Genomic DNA, 20818 nt, shown 5'->3' on the forward strand with positions numbered 1-20818 from the left:
ATCTGTTTAGTGTAATCATCTCTTGGTCTCCCTCAATGATTGTTACCCTCCATGCTGCCCTCCAGTACTAAATTGGTGATCCCTTGATGCCTCAGAATATCTCCTACCAACCTATACCTTCTAGTCAAGTTGTGCCACAAATCTCTCTTCTCTCCAATTCTATTCAATACCTAAGGAAACAGGTATAGTAATGAAAAAGAAACCTTGAAGCTATGTGTGAATCTCTCGTACACAAGGCACTGTAGATGTTGTTTGAGCTGCTGTCTTAGACAATCACATTGTTCAGTCCATGCATCACCTTAACGGTTGTATAGTTCAAGTTTCCAGATAATATTGGTATGGGACTTACATTACCATCCATACAAGTTGCAGAATGTCTGGAAAATGAAACTCAGTGATCATCTTACATGACAATTATGTGAATGAATGCTTGAAAAGATAGACAATGACAATGAGTTTGTTAACAACCTCTGGATGTCAGATGAATCCCATTTCTATCTTAGTTGATTTGTTATGCAGAACTTTCACTACTGGGCACAAAAAAATCATACAGAGCTACACCAATGTCCATTGCACAAAAGCAATGTTACTGTGTGGCATTCTGTGTCATCATATAGTATAACAGGCTGTTATTTTTTTATGATGGCAATGGCCTTACAACTATAGTTGCAATGGATCTGTACGTCATCATGCTCAAAAAATTTGTTGTGCAGAAACTACAGAAATCTCCACAAATGATTGACAATGTTCAGTTTCAGCAAGACAAATCAACATCCCACACAACCTAAATATTGGTGGTTGCTGTATGCAAGTTGTTTGAGAATCATATAATTTCAAGAAATGGGACTTTCCCTGGCCTCCCAGATCCCCTCAGCTAGCAGTATGCAATTTCTTCTTGTGGGGTTACCTTAAAAATTCAGTGTATCATAGTCCATCAGCTACATCAGAATTGAAAGCTAAGGTCCAAGAAGCCATTGTCAGAATTTCTTTTGAAATATTGCTCTGGTCCAAGCATAGTTTATCTAACAGAGTGCAGGAATGTTTGTAAAAAAAGTGAAGCTCAGTTGCGAGATATCTCCCAAGAGATAAATTTACATTGTGTGTTCTGAAATAGCATTTCTTCCATGAATAAATTGATTTTAAAACAGTCTTTCAATTTCTTGTTTTTCTGAATCTTTCTGTATTTTGCTGACTCTCACCTTTGTTGGGAGAAATAAGACCATCTTAATAAATCAAGATAACTCAGAAGCTTCATAAAGAAATTTAGATTTTAATTTCTTCCCCACATGCTGTTTGAAAGTGGAATTGTTTAGAAATAGTAAAAATGGTTCTATGAACACTCTGACAAACCCATAAGTGGTGATTGTAGAGTAGTCATGTAGATGTATGTGTGGGTGTAGATAAGTAAGTCAGCATCTGCAAGGCTGTTGAGGCACTTCAATGAAGCTACTCAGACTGTAAGTGATTCCAGAATCCTTGTAAAGTTCTCGGATAATATCAACAGCCTCCATTGCAGATTTGTTCAATGTATACAATATTTGTCTGTGCAACACTGTTCAATGGTTTGCTCCATCTCAACCCTTCAGGCAAACACTGGCACAATCTATGTATTCCAAAGGCTTGGGAGGACAATGATTCAAACACATGCCCAGACGTCCTTATTTAGGTTTCCAGTGACTTCCCTAAATCACTTCATCAAATTTCAGGATGCTTACTTTGAAAGGACAAAGCCAATTTCCTTCCCCTTCCTTCGCTAAGCTGAGCTTGTGCTCCATCTCTAATGGCCTTGTTGTCAACATGACATTAAACACTAATCTCCTCCTCCTCCTCTTCCAAAGGTTTGGGAGGGGGAAAAGGGGGGGGGGACAACAACTGAGATACATCATAGTACATACATGGAATAATTTCTTGAGGAAATTCAACATTGAAGGATAGTTCTTTCAAAATACAAATACTTATATTTTTATAACTGTTTCACTAGACATGTATTCTTTAATATTGCCAATACTTCATTTTTGTAAAAATAGAGCATGAACAAAATACTATGACAGCTACAACAAGTTTAAGGGCTTAATATTATTACAGAAAGAAATCATGTACATGGTACAAGTGTATTTAACAGTCTGCAGATCTTAAAATGATCTTATGAATTAGCTGGTCAAGTTTAACATTGAAATAAAGAATTTTCAATTCAACAACTCTTACTCTAGTAATAGTATCCTCCCAGAATTTAAAATTAATGTTTTAGGGTATGCTGTATTTAATATTTGCACTATAATACTAAAGAATTTACAGTGCTAAGTAATTTCGTATATTAGACCCAAATAAAATATATGTCCTCTCCAGGTCCCAGAGATCACTTGTCATAGGATCCTAAGAATATGACTGATGTAATTTATAGCCTATACAACTTCCAATTGACAGGGAAATCAGTCTTGATAATTATTAGATGTATATGGTGAAACATTACAACAAATAATATCAGTGCTAGATGGAATATTATGATCTCTGTAGTAAAACAGTGTATATGTTATGGTTCATCTTGTTTTGCATTGTTCTGGTATCTTCACATTTTTAGTGTTGAATAGAATTTGGGCAGAGGGGAGTATGTCCATTCATATTTAATAATAACCACTCAAGTGAAGAAATTAGGTTACATAATTATCATTATAGTCCTGTGGCACCTTTCACAGTAGAGAAGATGAAGCAATTTAGCAGTTGTTCATATCTGTAAAAGGAGGTAAGTGAAATCAGTTTCATTCCTGGCTGGCTTGAACTGTGTGAAAATGGTCCTTGGTGCATTATGTAAAAATTAAGAGAGTCATTCTCACACTTTTCAAGAGTGTGCAGTTTTTAACTTCCCAAATTCATAGTCAGAACATAAAAGGAGTAATAGTTTTCTCCAGGTCAGCTCATCAGAGAAGCCCTCTGCCTCATGCATACCTATCTAAAGTGAGGCAGGTTATTTTTTTCCTAGATCGTAAAACTAACCATAATCATGAAATATGGCACTAGGAGATAACCCATTCATACCTCTCTCACTACTGCGAATCCCTTTCATTTGCTGTGATTAATTGTTCCATTAAGAATCATCCTCAAACTGGAGGTCTTTCTGATTTTCAAAATTATTAAATTATTTTTCTCTCACCAAGCAGTCAACAATTTTTGCATCCCCCTCAGTCAACCCAAATCACATGGAAGAAAATTTTACAATGTTAAGGTATAAAGCAACTGCTTGCTGTGCAAAATAAACTGTAGGCAGTTTCAAACAAGAAGATGCAACAAGTCCACTAAAGAGACAGCTTACACTACACTCGTTCATCCTCTGTTAGAATATTGCTGCACGGTGTGGGATCCTTACCAGGTGGGATTGATGGAGGACATCAAAAGGGTGCAAAAAAGGGCAGCTCGTTTTGTATTATCACATAATAGGGGAGAGAGTGTGGCAGATATGATACGCGAGTTGGGATGGAAATCATTAAAGCAAAGACGTTTTTCGTCGGGGCGAGATCTATTTACAAACTTTGTCACCAATTTCCTCTTCCAAATGCGAAAATATTTTGTTGAGCCCAACCTACATAGGTAGGAATGATCATCAAAATAAAATAAGAGAAATCAGAGCTCGAACAGAAAGGTTTAGGTGTTTGTTTTTCCCACGCGCTGTTCGGGAGTGGAATGGTAGAGATAGTATGATTGTGGTTCGATGAACCCTCTGCCAAGCACTTAAAATGTGAACTGCAGAGTAATCATGTAGATGTAGATGTAGATGTAGATGTAGATGTAGAAGAACAAAATAGGTGGAAAGTCACAATAAAAAAAGATCAAGGATTCAGTTCCTTTATTTAGAAATTCACATTCACCATTTACAATAGTTTTTAATTCAATTACAAAATTGTAAGAACTGGTAAAGCAATGTGATTGAAATATCATGGTCTTTTATGAGCTTTATAACTTCTGAAACCACTGCATTAGTATCTACTTTGCTTCTTGTAAACATTCTCTATCTCAAATTTTATTTAGTGTTTGCTGTAGTCACCATAAAGCTGTAAAAATTGACATGGAAATGGCAGTGTAGAAATGGGCTACAAAAATAAGTATGAGCCCATATTAAATATCTGACAGAGGTTTTTTTCTGGTTTTTTGCTTACCAATAATAAATTCCAAGTCACAGATGCAACAGTTGCATTTTTACTGTCATCCAATAATACTTTTAACACTCCACCCTATTCATCTGCAGTTCATTAAATACACTGCACAGTAAACTGTCAAGAGTTGTCTGCAGTGCTGAGTACCACTTTTCATATCTGAATAATACTTTCATCTCTCACACTGATACCCAATATTTAAGGCCAAACAACAGACTCTATCCACTCTAAGTATTCAGCAATGCTAGTATACACGGCAGGGACACCTGGCTTCCCACAGAGCACTGATCCAAAAGAACGTAATCCAGCAACACTGAACTGACAGTGAGGTTTGTCAAGCCGAACTTGAAGGGGGCTTCCCAAATCATCCTGAAACAAAATGTAATGAAAAATATGTTCAGTTTTCCAAATCCTGAAATAAATTATCATTTGTGAAAATGAAATATAAGTGGCTCATTACCCCTTGATCTGTTATGTGTTTCTCGATTTGCAGTACAACAGCATCAAAACCCTTAAATCTAGAATTTGGTCAGATGTGATGGAGCAGTTTTGGACTACTTTATTCTATAACGAAATGCAGAAAGTTCTAATATTTCATAAATTATCTTATTTTGTCAATGTGAAAATCTCTCTGCATTTTTACTCCATGCTAACTGCTCTTTCGTAAACTGTTGAAAATGCTGTGTCATTATGGGAAACTGATGGAACTATTTTGGATATTTTTCCTCTTTTTAATTTATGAATTTATCGCACGCTATTCACTTCTGATTTTAATACTTTTTGGCAAACCCACATCTTGAGATATACTGTACATAAAAACAATCGAAAAGCTTTTTTATAAATTTGCATCCATAATACTTATTTTGACATGAAGTTTATAATGGCATTAACATAGTTAATTCCAAAAATATTCACAATAGGTCTCTTCACCCTGTCCAAGGACATAAAGCAACAGACTGGGAATCCTCAATGTAAATTATATGACCAAATTATTAACCCATCCATTTCATAAATCACTTGATTAATTACATTTAGGTTTACACATCTCCTTTAAACCAGCGATAATTAGTTGTAAGTAGTTTTTCCCCCATCTATTATAACTCCCTCTTTCACAATTATATGCGCATATCAGTAAATATCCAGGAAGCAGTACTAAATAAATACTGGTGTGTTTGTGTGTGTGTGTGCGTGTGTGTGTGTGTGTGTGTGTGTGTGTGTGTGTGTTGTGTGTGTGTGTGTGTGTGTGTGTGCATGGGCGCAGGCACACACACACACACACACACACACACACACACACACACACACACAAAATTTACTTCATGAGGTGATCAATGAAACAACATATGTTTTCAACAGATGAACGAAAGCATGACTGCATTTATGAGAGCCATCTTACCCTGCAAGAGTCACGGCCACCAGCTTCATCTGCAGCGCATATCAGTGACTCATTAGCTTTGACACCCATGAGAGTCAGTTGTGGGAGTGCTTTTTGGCACTGTAATGCAGGTATTTCAGTGACATCCACATAGCGTGCTGTGCCTGTATGAAAGAAGTGAGTGAGTATAACTTAGACAAAATGAATTACAAATTTTAAAGGATGTATTTTTAAAAAATCAACCTATTTTAGCAGGACCTTATGCCCTGTTGTTTAAATATATAGAAATGTATGAGTTGTAGGCTACATCAACTAATATTATCTCAGTGATAAAGTTTATGAAAAGCTATAAAGTCTATTTATCAATCAACTGTAAGTTTACAATAATGTAAACATTTATAGACTTTAATGTTATTTAATGATCCATGTAAAGTATTTATAACAATAAAAATTAATACTAAATTAAATTAAATAATATAAATAAAAATTTATATTAAATTAAATTAATTTAAAGTAGCTAGAAATAATGATACAATGTTGTTGACACACTAGATGATTAGTAGTGTGAACAATATAAAAACAAGCTGCATGAAGTATAAGATCTATTATTGAAATCTCGAACAATAATTTTTGAGTAAGTTGTACACATGACCAAATAGTCCATTCTCAGCTGCTTCACCAATTATTCAGATACAGCTAAAGGACTCATGAATCAAATCTCTTCTCATCAACATGGCAGAATTATTTAATGAGTATTTGGAAGTAACACTATCACTTATGTGAAATGCCGTCAACATTGTCAATCTGATTGAAACCTCATTCCAACTTGTTAGAGATTCTCTGAATGTCTCAATATCCAAGAAAAACTGATTTCATGTACTAATGTCTTAACGGTGAGCCTCTTTGTTAGTTCAGCCAATGACAAAAGCATTTTATGAACAAAGCTGTCTAGATGAATGGAAAACAAAACTGAGCATCTGTTACATGATGATCAGTTTGACTGATGAAAGGTGAAGGCGGTTCTGATGCTGCACTTGATAATAGGACCAAGACTTACGAAAAATCAAGATGAATTCATATTATTTGTTGACCTAGAAACTGTGTGAAAATTTAAAATGGTGCAAGATGGCTAAATATCTCAGAAAAATATAAGGCCTGTTCAAGAAGTAAGGTTACTTTTCAAATTGCATGGCCAACATAATTCGATTATTGATCTTTTTTTCAGTATGTTGGTACATATGTCCCAAACATATGTTCACAGTTTCAAGTGTACAGGATACTTTATTTGTTTTTGACAGATAGAAAGTTTAGGAGTGTTTTAGTGTGCTCAGCAATTTTCAATTATTATAAAAAATGGAGCAAAGAATCTGCATCAAATTTTGTGTGAAAAATGGAATCAAGTGCTCTAAAACACTTTACATGTTGACAATGGCATACGGTGAGTCTGCTCCAAGTTAAGAAACAAAAATTTTTACAAGTGGTACAAGCTCTTCCACGATGGCCGAGAAGATGCCAATGATGAACCTTGCTCTCGACGCCCCAGCACATCAACAACAGATGATAACATTGAAGCTGTGAAGAAAATAATTTTGGAAGATCATCGAATTACCATAAGAGAAGTTGCTGAGGATGGTGGCATATTAGTTGACTCGTGTCATGTAATTTTTTTGGATATGTTGGGAATGAGACGTGTGTCAGCAAAGTTTGTTCCAAAACTTCTCAATTTTGATCAGAAGAACCGTCTCATGAGCATCACTCAAGAACTCTTGAATGACGCCAATGATGATCGTGATTAGCTCAAAAGGGTCATAACTTGTGACGAAAGATGGGTTTATGGTTATGACGTCAAAACCAAAGTCAGACCATCCCAATGGAAACATCGCAGAGAGTCAAAGCATGCCAAGTTCAATCAAATGTCAAAGTTTTACTCACTGTTTTTTTCAGTTACCGAGGTATTGTGAATCATGATTTTTTTGCCTCAAGGTCGTTTGTTCAATGAGTATTACCTTGATGTTATGTGCCGTTTGCGAGAAGCGATACACAAACACCTCAGGAATTGTGGAAAAACAATTCATGGCTTTTGCATGACAGTGCACCTGCTCATTCATCATTGCCTGTGAGAAATTTTTTGCCAAAAACAACATGACAATCATGCCTCAGCCACTATATTCACCGGATTTGCCCCCCTGTGACTTTTTCCTGTTCCCAAAACTGAAGAGACCTTTGAAAGGACAAAGATTCTGATTGAGGAAACAAAAACTGCATCACTGGAAGTACTCAAAGCTATACCAAAAAGTGCTTGTGAGAAGTGCTTCGAGAATTGGAAGAAGCGTTGGCACAAGTGTATTGTACCTGAGGGCAACAACATGAATAAATAAATATTTTTTGCATAAAAATATAAAGTCACCTTACTTTTTGAACACACCTTGTAAGTGTAAGTTACAGTTAAAGATGGACAGTGTACGATACATCCCAGAACTTAGGGGTGAAAATAAGAATGGAAGGCCGAGAACAAAGTGCTCAGATTTGGAAGGTTGTAAGATAGGGTTGCAGTCTTTTGCCACTGTTGTTCAATGTATGAATCAAAGCATCAATGACACAATGCCACATTTGTAAAACAGTAATTTATATTTCTGAAGAAAGGTGTAAGATTAATAAAAGGCGTTCCTTTCAAAGAATCATATAGAGGCATTCTTAAAAAATTAAAATTATTATCCTCCAGTCTAAATTTATTCTTGAGAGTATCTATTCCATTAGGACTCAAGAGTATTCAACATCATTCAGTGATGCCAAAAATTATGCAACAAGGAATAGAAGTTACTTTCACAAAATCAATATACCAATACAGTGTATTATATAAACCAAAAATTCTCTTCAGTTCGTTGCCAGATAAGATCAAAGGAATACCAAACTTTAATGCATTTAAAAGAGAGGTGAAAGGTCTACTAATAATCCACAACTACTATACCATTAATGGATTTTGGAATATTACTCAAATTTGTGGGTTCTGCCTCGTGTTTTCTGTATTCAGAAATTTATATCTATCAAAGTATTTCCAGAAAAAATTAAACTCCTTTTCCAAACGTACTCCCTGTTAATTGATGTGTGTAGTTACCCTTCTATGCAGACATCAAATTCTGCATTTTTATACAAATTTAAGTAGCATATTTCTTACTTCAGTAAAATCAGTCAATATGTAGCAGTAACTTTTCAGCTATGCATCTTTTGTCTGTATGTATGTACATAGACTTTTACTTTGTATATGTAAATAGAACAGTGTTTTTTTGTTTTGTTTTGTTTTTTTATTTTTGTTTACAACCCATCAAGTTGTGTTTATAAAGAAGCTACCATTCTAAACATAATATTACAACTTAGATGTGCCTATATTTTGTACATGAATGTAAATTTCTAAATTTTTATACTGGCTTCTATTTTTACAAGTGTTACAACATTAATGTGATAAAATGTGTGCTACATCAACAAATAGATAAATTAAAAACAAAGATGATGTGACTTACCGAACGAAAGTGCTGGCAGGTCGATAGACACACAAACAAACACAAACACACACACAAAATTCAAGCTTTCGCAACAAACTGTTTCCTCATCAGGAAAGAGGGGAAGGAGAGGGAAAGACGAAAGGATGTGGGTTTTAAGGGAGAGGGTAAGGAGTCATTCCAATCCCAGGAGTGGAAAGACTTACCTTAGGGGGAAAAACGGACAGGTATACACTCACACACACACACATATCCATCCACACATATACAGACACAAGCAGACATCTGCTTGTGTGTGTGTTTGTGTTTGTTTGTATGTCTATCGACCTGCCAGCGCTTTCGTTCGGTAAGTCACATCATCTTTGTTTTTAGATATATTTTTCCCACGTGGGATGTTTCCCTCTATTATATTGATATCAATAGATAAATTAATAAATAAATATAAATGACTAAATAGAAATAAGGGAAAGGTTCAAAAGTGGGATTAAAAATCAGGCTGAAAGGGTATCAATGATAATATTTGCTGATAACATTGCTATCATCAGTAAAATTGAATAAGAATTGCAGGACATGTTGAATGGAATGAACAGTCTAATGAGTACAGAATACAGATTGAGAGAAAGTCCAAGAAAAATGAAAATAATGACGAGTAGCAGAAATGTGATCGGCAGTAAACTTTTGAAAACTGGGGGCTAAATTACACAACATACAAAGCACAGAGGATATAAAAGGCAGATTAGCACAGGCAAAGAGGGTATTCCTCACCAAAAGATGTCTACCAGTTTCCAACATACAACATTATTTGAGGAAGAAATTTCTGAGAACATATGTTTTGAGCACAGCATCTCTGTATGGAAGTGGATCATGGACTGTGGGACAAACAAAAAAAGAATAGAACAAAGCATTTGAGATGATGTGCTACAGTAGGATGTTGAAAATAAGATGGAGGGATAAGATAAGAAACGAGGAGGTTCTCTGCAGAATCAGTGAGGAGTGGAACCTGCAGGAAACATTGACAAGAGGGAAGAACATGATGATATGACTTATGTAAGCCATTAAGGGGTAGCTTACCATGTTACTTGCAAGAACTGTAGAGGTTAAAAACTGTATCGGAAGACAGAAGTAAGATGTACAAAACAAATTAAGTGAGGAGGTTAGGTGCAAGTCGTCCTTTGAGACAAAGAGGTTGGCAAAGGAGAACAAATAACTTTTCATCTTCCCACCTTCTGCTACTTCAGTAGCTGAAGGTGAATATCATTTGTCACGTGCAAATAAGATATAGTATAATTTCTATATTTTATGGATGTATGTATGTTTTCTAACAAATGCAAATACATGATACAGATCTATACTTTTTAGAATAAACAGTAATGGGTGTCAGTGTCTATATTTATAAACGAAGTGAAGAAAATGCACATGAAATAGGGAAAGCCCTTGAAAAGATACAGGAGACGTACCACAAAATTTAAAGAAATATTTGCATTGGATTTCCACTAGGTGACTGTAGGTAATGAGAGAAGTTTATATTTCAGTAACAAATAATACACTCAAAAGTAGATCACAAAGATGCTTTCTGAATAGAAACAATTTTTTTTAACTTTTTTAAATGCCATCCTCTTACAATAATATTCTTGCAGAAAAGTGGCACTTTAAATACTTTTTTAACTTACCAAATTCTGTTGATCGATTGCTTTCTGCTGCAAATCCTGCAATAATTACTCGATTTGTTGGGAGCTGTGTTAATGAATTCAAGCAAGCAGGACGAACTCGTGAGCTAAGTTTAGCTGGTGTCTGTAGATGCAGGACAGCCACATCATGGAACACTCTTAGCTCTTTGTACAAGGGATGTGGCGTTACCTTGTCAACATTGATCACCTGCACAGTTTCATCGTCACCATTTGGTGTTGTCAAGTCAACATCACCCAGGCGTACACGTCTCACAATACCACTGTAGAGATTGAATTTTATTTTAGTCTCTGCTGATTGTAAAATGATAAATATTTGTATAAAGCTATCAACAGGCCTTATTCCAGTCTTCCACATTTATCAGTAATTTTTTATAACCAAAAACAAATAAAAATAGCCCTTCCTTAGTAACAATAGGTCATTCAGATAATTCTCTCTCACTCACTCTCTCTCTCTCTCTCTCTCTCTCTCTCTCTCTCTCTCTCTCTCTCTCCCCATAATTTTAGTACTTAAATTTGTTTATTTGTCCAAGAATCATTTTAGTACATTGTTTGTATGTGTGATATAGAACAGTGGTAAAGTAGTTAATTTACAATACAGTAGTCATTTTGACTACATTGTTGACATAATCAAAATGCATAATAGTGTAGGCTGGTGTACTACATTGCTTCTGTATGTTATAATAGCAGTAATCAAGTAATAAGGTGACATGATAAGCACAATGTAAACTATATTATGAATTGACAATTGGAAAAATTTCGTAAATAAGGTTTACTTGTTTCGATGTTCCATAAATTCAGACAAAGAATAGAAGCAGTGGTCAAGCAAGAACTGTTTTAACTTTATTTTATATACATTTAATGTTGGTATGCATTTTATGAAAGAAGGCAAATAGTTATGTAACATAGTTCCAGTATGATACACTCCTATTTGCATAAGTTTGTATTTACTGTGTTCATGTATAGGTTCATCTACTGCCTAGTTTCATATGTGTGTATATCATAGCTGTGCCTGAAGAGATTTTCCTTTTTTAAGATACTCCCTTTTGTGAAAATTAGTATTTCATATATGTGCAAGCAAGGCAGCAGCAGCATTTTGAGTTTAAAAAAATGGTCTACAGGAATTCTTGCATTTAGCTTTTTTTATCACACTGATAATCATTTTCTGTATTTTAAATGTTTTTGTAGAATTTGTAGAATTCCCCCAAAAAATTATTCCGTACATAAGTAGCGACAGTATGTTACAATGGTACATTGTCAGCACTGGTGAGCAGCTTGTATTCTGAGTGAGGATCCTAACATCATATGTTAATGAATTCAATCTCTAATTTAAATTGTGTAGGTACACCTTCCACTTCAGCTCTGCCTGGACATGAATGCCTAGATATTTTGTATGACTGACCTTCACACAATTTTTTTTCTTCGATAGTGAAAACAGGGTTTGCTGGCTGGAGGTTGTGGGTGGTATGAAAGTTAACTGCCACAGCTTTTTCAGAATTTATGATAAGCCTATTGGTCTGAAACAGTGCACTACAGTATGCATAACTGATATTGCAGCCTCCTGCAGATTTTACTCATTCTGTGATTTAATTAGAATATTAGTGTCATCTGCAAAGAGTACAGTGGTTCCATCATGTATTTTATGAACCAAGTCATTTATGTACAGCAGAAATAGGACAGGTCCCAAAACTAACCCTTGTGGGACTCCATACTTTATTTTCTCCTCATCACTATAAAAACTAGAAATTTTTTGTGTTTCACTAACTTTGTGTTTTATTTCTGTAATCTGTTGATGATTACTGAGGTACGACAGGAGCACGTTTTCAGACTGGCCTCTAATTCCGCAGTTACTTAATTTACCCAAGAGAATGCCATGATCAATAACACTGAACGCTTTACTTAGATCCAGAAATATCCCTGATACTGTACGTGTTGCTTATCATCCACTGATTTTAATATTATTTAAGAAGGCAAAATTTGCTGTCTGCATTGACTTCCCAGCTCTGAACCCATGTTGGGAGTTGCTTATTAGCCTCTCTTTATTTAAGAAAACTGTTAATCTCCTAAGGAACATTTTTTCCATAATTTTGATGAAGCTTGACAATACTGAAACTGGCCTATATTTAATAATATCACTTTTTGCACCCTTCTTACACAAATGTGTTACTTTTACAGTTTTTATATTATTTGGAAACACACTACTCTCAAAAGATGAATTTACTATGTCTGTTAGTGGTTCCACAAGAAATGTTGCACTAACTTTAATAATAGCATCTGGTTTCTCATCAACACCCACTGAATATTTATTAGGTAATTCTTTTAGGATTCTTGACAGTTCCTTAGGTGTTGCTGGATACATGAATAATGTGTTTGGATGAATATTTTGATCTGAATGACTGGCTGGCTGTTTGTCAAGGTGTGTATTTATAAACTGCTCTGCTATATTAGAGAAATAATTGTTGAAAGTACTAGCTACATGTTTGGGATCAATTAGTTTATTTTTATTCATAATCAGCTCTATATTACTGTGATTAACTGGCCTGGTGCCCATTTCTTTCCTTACAATTTGCCAGGTTGCTTTAGTTTTGTATCTTTTGAAATATGTAATAAAGTCAGGTTAGTATTCTCCTAGGAGTACTCATACAATCTCCTTTTATTTTGACATGATATCCTTATCACTTTTGTAATCCTCTTGTTTGTTTTTTGAGTAGAATTAGATGTAGGTATTTTCTTGGGAAAAGCCATTAAAATGTTTGAATGTAGCCATAGACTTATCATATTTCTCATTGGTATCATTACAGTCATTTACATCTTTCCAACTTCCACCCTTCAGGAGTGAACAAAAATATTCCAAATTTTTTGTACTGAAATTCCTTACAGTGTGTTGTATTCTACTGGGAATTGAGTGTCCTGAAATATTCTTTTTCAAAAATTTGAGCATTGTGATCACTAAAACTTGTGTTTACAACTTGTATGTTATAGGCATATTTGCACTATTTATCAAGATCTGATCAATAATAGATGCAGAGATTGGTGTTTCTTGAGTTGGTTCAGTTACTGTTGCACTGATGTTGAACAATTGTAGTAGATTTAAATTGTCATCTCTGAAATTATTGGATTTCAAGAAATCAATATTAGTTGCCACATATATTTATATTCTTCTTGGGAGAGTGAATTTCTTCCAAGAGCTCCTCCATGCAATTGTAAAACACTTTTTTGTTTCCATCTGGTGATCTGTATACACAAATAATAACTGTATTTTGCCTCAGTAGTTCAGCTGTAGAATGTTCCACATCTTTATCAAAGGACAGTTTATGGTGTTTAGTTACACTATTGAATTCAACATTTTCTCTAATAAATACACAAGTACCCCCATGACTCAATATTTTCCTACAAAACATGCTTGCAGGTTTGAACTGAGGAATGTGTGTTTGCTCCAACATATCTTGTTTGAGCCAGTGTTCTGTAAAGACAGTACAGAAATATATTTTAGGTCATTTAACATTATTTCTATTTCATTTAGTTTATTTGAGAATGAATGAACATTTTGATGGAGTAATTTCAAATTATGTACAGGGAGTAAATCATTTCTTGCCTGACCACTTACCTCACTTATTTGAGTTTGTGTACTTAGTGGAAAAAAATCCTGATGTTTTCCAGGGATGGCATTCATGGTGTTTGACATACGGCTTGCTGGTTCACCATATGTGGGTTCCTGCCCTTCTTCTGTTGAAATGTTCGCAATTTCCACTTTTTTCCGTCCTTTTTCATCCATCTGCCCATTAATAACTTGCCTTGTTGCTGCATTTGATGGCTTGAAATTTAACCAAGTAAGTGTGTTGTTGTAACTTTCTTTGAGCTTATTTTTTGTAATATACTGGTCCATAACTGTCTGTTTTCTCATGGGTGGCATTTTCACTTTGAGACTGTGTCGTGATATTCAGGCTTAAGATGGTGTTATAAGGTATTTTTATTTATAGGAAAAAAATAGTTTTATTCTATAACTTTTTATCTTTGTCCCACCCATGCACATCACAGAGAATACACCAATAAGCCAGTGAACCAGAGTTACATGTTACAAATTTAGCCTAGAAAAAGTTAGAGCACTGTAACTTTCTTGGCAAATAATATTGTTTTGTTCACTTGGCCTGCACTTCACGTTTTGTAAGATAAAGGTGATATGACAAGATTTTCAGAAGGCAGAAGGAAGTATGCAGAAAGTTAAGTCCCATGGTGCCCAGAGCCATTTGAACCATTTGAAGTATGCAGAGAGACTTAAAGGTTGGCCAACTTTATTACACTGCTTCTAAATTAAGAGGTCATGAAATTTTTTTGCCACATCATGAGAATAATAGTGTGCTTGACAACTCCAAGGCTGAATACAAGAAAGAATTTCAAATAAGTGTCTCAATATTTGAACGATTTCAGGAGTTTCTTGGAGTTTACGAAATTCAGAAGTAGGCTGGCAGACCATATGCACTTGGGAGGTAAGCCATGGGCCTCTAGGTGCAGTTTATGATGTCTAGCAGTAAATATTGTTGATATCTATTTGTGATTCACAATGATCTATAGAACAATTCTTCCAGCATGTGAAACATAGCTGTGCAGTTATATAGGATTTTGTTTACGTAAATGTTTCAGGTAAGCGTGTGCACATGTAACTAATAAGCAGCAGGGTTTAAGTTTATGGTGCTATTACCAAGCTAGAGGCAGTGATGATGGAAGAGGTTGAAGAGCAGAGTATAGTTAATGGTAACAAACAATTTCTTTCTAGTGGCAAACTGGAGCTGGTAACCATATTATGGTTGTTCTAACATGACAAGAATTGATCCAGGTCTGTTGACAAACGTCCCCCTTCCTGATGAGTGGTGTAACACACTGCATTACTTTGTTCCTTCACTGCATATTACAAGGAGCATGTAACTTCTGACCCCAAATACACATGAGAGTCTGTGCAACAGTATGTCACCATGGAGAGTGATGGAAAGATTGTTTCACAGCAAAGTATTGTACATTGTCCAAGGTATGTATGATGTACTGATACTTTGTGAGAAACTGCTGTTTCATAAATAATGAAATACATTATTAGTTTTTGTAATATTTAAGGTGAACTTGCTCTATAATTCAGCTAACCAGGCCAGGAGAGAGTTTCCTGAAAAGAGAGAATTTGGTGCTGCAAAGTGAGTTTTCCCATTTTTTATTGTCCCTTTCAGCCTTTCACAAATATGACATTGATATCAATGAAGTTTTGTTTCTGTTATGTTGGTAGGCATTCCACAGTGGAATTAGTCAACTGCGTATTTTTTCTGTAGAATTGTTTTGTTTATAAAGCATCATTTTTAAGAAAACCCAACCAACCTAAAAATATCTGCAGCTACAACCGCTCATTTTAAACTATGGAATTGTGTGGAAAAGGGAACTTTCTGTAGTACCATGTATGGTAGCCCACCCAGTTGGCCATGCGGTCTAACGCACGGCTTTCTGAGCAGGAAGGAGCGCCTGGACCCTGGCACGAATCCGCCTGGTGGATTTGTGTCAAGATCCAGTGAACCAGTCGGACTGTGGATGGTTTTCCATCTGCCTCAGCGAATGTGGGCTGGTTACCCTTATTCCGCTTTCAGTTACACTATGTCGGCGATTGCTGCACAAACAAGTTCTCCACGTACACATACACCACCATTACTCTACCACACAAACATAGGGATTACACTCATCTGGTGTGAGACGTTCCCTGGGGGGTCTACCGGGGGCCGAACTGCACAATAACCCTGGGTTCGGCGTGGGGCGGTGGAGGGGTGAAGTGACTGCGGTAGTAGTCGTGGCGTTGCGGACCACTGCGACTGCGGCGGGGACAGAGCCTCTCCGTCGTTTCTAGGTCCCCGGTTAACATACAATACAATACAGTGCATTTGAGTACAGAGTGTGAAAAGTGCTCACTTAACTGCACAATATGATTAGTCTAATCTTGTCTTTATGGCACCATTGGGTACAACACGGATGGTTTTAGTATATTCCTCTCTTTATACTGGTCCTCTAAATTGTGCCTCTATTTTCAAGTGTTTGGCAGTTCAGATGCATTTCCATGAGGCTCTCCTATGAGTGAAACAAATTGTGCTTCCTTCTATGTATGCATTCAATATCCCCTGCTATTTGGGGAGCAAAATAACTGATGATGGTCGAAGTAGAGAGGATATAAAATGTAGGCTGGCAATGGCAAGGAAAGCGTTTCTGAAGAAGAGAAATTTGTTAACATCCAATATTGATTTAAGTGTCAGGAAGTCATTTCTGAAAGTATTCGTATGGAGTGTAGCCATGTATGGAAGTGAAACATGGACGATAAATAGTTTGGACAAGAAGAGAATAGAAGCTTTCGAAATGTGGTGCTACAGAAGAATGCTGAAGATTAGATGGGTAGATCACGTAACTAATGAGGAAGTATTGAATAGGATTGGGGAGAAGAGAAGTTTGTGGCACAACTTGACCAGAAGAAGGGATCGGTTGGTAGGACATGTTCTGAGGCATCAAGGGATCACCAATTTAGTATTGGAGGGCAGCGTGGAGGGTAAAAATCGTAGAGGGAGACCAAGAGATGAATACACTAAGCAGATTCAGAAGGATGTAGGTTGCAGTAGGTACTGGGAGATGAAAAAGCTTGCACAGGATAGAGTAGCATGGAGAGCTGCATCAAACCAGTCTCAGGACTGAAGACCACAACAACAACAATCCCTGTCAGTCTTATCAGGTATGGGTTCCACACACTTGAGCAATGAGTAAGCAGTTTCCTAAGTAACTGGAATTACTTCCCCAATATCCTATCCATGATCTGAGGACTGCTATCACCTTCAGTTACATCTGAGCCCATGTGATTGATTATTCCATTTCATGTACCCACAGACTGTTTCACCCAAGAGTCTGATTCCAATTGTGACTCATGAGATTAAAGTGCTACAATTTTCCGTTTCTGCATTTTGTGAAGGGCATAAATTCAAATTTATGGTCATTTGAAGCGAGTTGCCAGTCTTTCCAACACTTTGAAATCTCTTCAAAATTTGATTTTCATGCAGCTTTTTTCTGACAGCACTTCCATATAGTTAAATGTATTGTTTGCAAAAAGTCTGAGATTACTTTTGTTTGCTAAGTCATTTATATAAAGCACTCAACTGGGGTCCAACACACTCCCCTGGGGCATGCATGGAGTTATTTCTGCATCTGGTAATGACTGTCCAAAATGACATGCTGCATCCTCCCTACAAGAAATCCTGAATCCTATCACAAATTTGGTTTGATGTCAGATCATTGATGTTTTGTTAATAAGCATTGGTAAGCCAAATGATTTTCAGAAATCATGTGAGAAAAGGGCAAGGTATGTTTCACATAAGTGATGTCTTTGGAATCCATGCTAGCTAGTGTGGAGGAAGTCATTCTCGATGAGATACCTCATTACATGTGACTTCAGAATAAGTCCTCAGATTCTCTGCAACCATTCTCATAGACTGGTGTGACCTGTGCTTTGTTCCAACTACTGTGCACAATTTTTTGTTCAAGATATCTGTGGTATATTATGATTTGAAGGGGGGGGGGGGGTGTTGATAACTCAGCTGTAAATTCTATGTATAAATGGAGACCAAATACAAACCTGAATTCTTTTTTGTAAACTTTACTGAATTGTTGCAGAAAGAACAAAATCAGCATGCCAAATTTAAACAAATGCAAAATCTCCAAGATTGGCAATTTTTCAAAAAAGCTTGAAATTTATTGCAGACTTTAATGTGAGATAGTTATTATAGTTTCCACAACAGAACATTGTCCCAAAACCTGGCAGGTAATCAAAAGTGATTCTTGTAGTGTTTAAAGTATGCTAGCAGCAAGACAGAATCAATGCCTTCTCTGCACAACAGCAATGGAAATACTATCAACAACAGTGCTGCCAAAGCACAGTTACTAAACATAGCTGTCTGAAATTCCTTCACCAAAGAAGACTAAGTAAACATTCCAGAATTTGAATCAAGAACAGCTGCCAACATGAGTAATGTAGACGTAGACATCCTCACAGTAGTGAAACAACTTCAATCACTTAATAAAAGCAACACTTCTGGTCCAGACTGTAAAACAATTAGGTTTCTTGTCAGAGTATGCTGATGCAATAGCTCCATACTTAACAATCATATACAACCACCTGCTTGACGGAAAATCCATACTCAAGAACTGGAAAGTTGCAAAGGTCACACCAATATTCAAGAAAGGTAGTAGGAATCATCCACTAAATTACAGGCCCATATCATTAACATCAGTATTTAGCAGGATTTTTGAACATATATTGAGCTCAAATGTTATGAATTACCTCATAGGGAATGGTCTATTGACGCGCAGTCAACACAGATTTAGAAAACATAGTTCATGTGAAACACAAATAGCTCCTTATTCTCACAAAGTGTTGAGTGTTATTGACAAGGGATTTCAAATTTATTCTGTATTTCTAGATGTCCAGAAGGCTTTTGACACGGTACCACACAAGCAGCTTGTAGCGAAATTGGGTGCTTACGGAATATCATCTTAGTTATTTGACTCAATTTGTGATTTCCCCTCAGAGAGGTCACAGTTTGTAGGAATTGATGGAAAGTCATCAAGTAAAACAGAAGTGATTTCTGGCACTCCCCATGATAGTGTCCAGCTCTTTGCTGTTTCTGATGTATATATACAATTTACGAGAAAATCTGGGCGGTTGTCTTAGGTTGTTTGCAGATGATGCTGTTGTCTATCATCTAGTACAGTCGTCAGAAGATCAAAACCAATTGCAAAACATTTGGAAAAAGAGATCTGCATGGTGCAAAAATTGTCAATTGGTCACTCACATAAGTGCTAAAAGGAATCCATTAAACTTTGGTTACACAATCAGTCAATTAAATCTAAATGCCATAAATCCAGTTAAATACCTAGGAATTACAATTACAATCAACTTAAATTGGAAAGAACAATGAGAAAATGATGTTGGGAAGGAAAACTAAAGACTGTAGGCTTCTGGCAGAACACTTGTAAAATGCAACAGATCTACTGAAGAAACTGCCTACACTACACTTTTCCATCCTCTTTTTAAGTACTGCTGCACAGCCTGGGATCCTTATCAGACAAGATTAACGAAATACATCAAAAAAGTGTAAAGAAGAGCAGCATGTTTTGTGTTATCATGAAATAGGGGAGAGAGAGTCACTGACATGATACTGTATTTGGGGTGGGCATCATTAAAACAAAGGCGTTTTTCATTGTGGTGGGATCTTCTCACGAAATTTCAGTCACCAACTTTCTCCTCCAAATGTGAAAACATTTTTTTGATGCTGACCTACATAGGGAAAAATGATCATCATAATAAAATAAGGGAAATCAGAGCACACATGAAAAGATATAGGTGTTCATTTTTTCTGCGCACTGTTTGATATTGGGATAATACAAAATTATTGTGAAGGTGGTTTGATGAATCCTCTGCCAGGCACTTAAGTGTGATTTGCAGAGTATCCATTTAGATGTAGATGGATGTTATCATTCTATTTCACATTTTCACATCCATACAAATAATTATACCCTGGTATTTATACGAGTTAACTGATTCCATTTATCTCTCATTGATATTGTAGCTGCAGCATGCCACACATTTGCGTTCTGTGATGTGCTCAGTTTTACATTTCTGAACACCACTTCTTTTTTCTACGTACTGTCCTGAATTTTTTACAAAAATTTTCCCATCACATTGGCACTTTTTTAATAGTACCCCCCCCCCCCCCCCCCCAAGAAAGAACAAAAACATGTGCACAGTGACTTGTGCATGAACTCCTAAACCTCTGCAGTGTCATCAAACCAGTGTCCTCCAAGTCATTCCTTCAGTGGTCCAAACATGGGGTAATGCAGTATCATGACTCTGGACTCTGAGGACGTTCCACAGTTATTAATTGAATTTCCTACTGTTTTCCCCCATTAAAGTATCAGATTGCATAGTAGACAAGTTCCTGTAGTTGATCTTATCAGCAATAATGGCTTGAGCACTTCCATAGCTTATTCCTACTCTAGAAGCAACGTTTGAAAGGTTTAAGCACTGATCTTTTGCAATAAGATCTTGTATGGGAC

At 36.1% G+C, this 20818-nt stretch overlaps 1 protein-coding gene across 1 annotated transcript in view; it reads right to left on the reverse strand.

Moving 5' to 3' along the window:
• Nucleotides 1-3919: 3919 nt before the first annotated feature.
• Nucleotides 3920-20818, reverse strand: part of LOC126200889 (serine protease snake-like) — a 77546-nt gene continuing 60647 nt past the window's right edge. The window contains exons 5-7 of the mRNA XM_049936744.1: nucleotides 10688-10965; nucleotides 5542-5684; nucleotides 3920-4514 (exon numbers count right to left, since the gene is read on the reverse strand). Coding sequence (XP_049792701.1) covers nucleotides 4344-4514; nucleotides 5542-5684; nucleotides 10688-10965 — 592 coding nt within the window. The 3' untranslated portion in view covers nucleotides 3920-4343. The remainder of the gene's footprint in view (nucleotides 4515-5541; nucleotides 5685-10687; nucleotides 10966-20818) is intronic.

The sequence above is a fragment of the Schistocerca nitens genome, chromosome 1, assembly GCF_023898315.1.
Source record: "Schistocerca nitens isolate TAMUIC-IGC-003100 chromosome 1, iqSchNite1.1, whole genome shotgun sequence".
NCBI lineage: Eukaryota > Metazoa > Arthropoda > Insecta > Orthoptera > Acrididae > Schistocerca > Schistocerca nitens.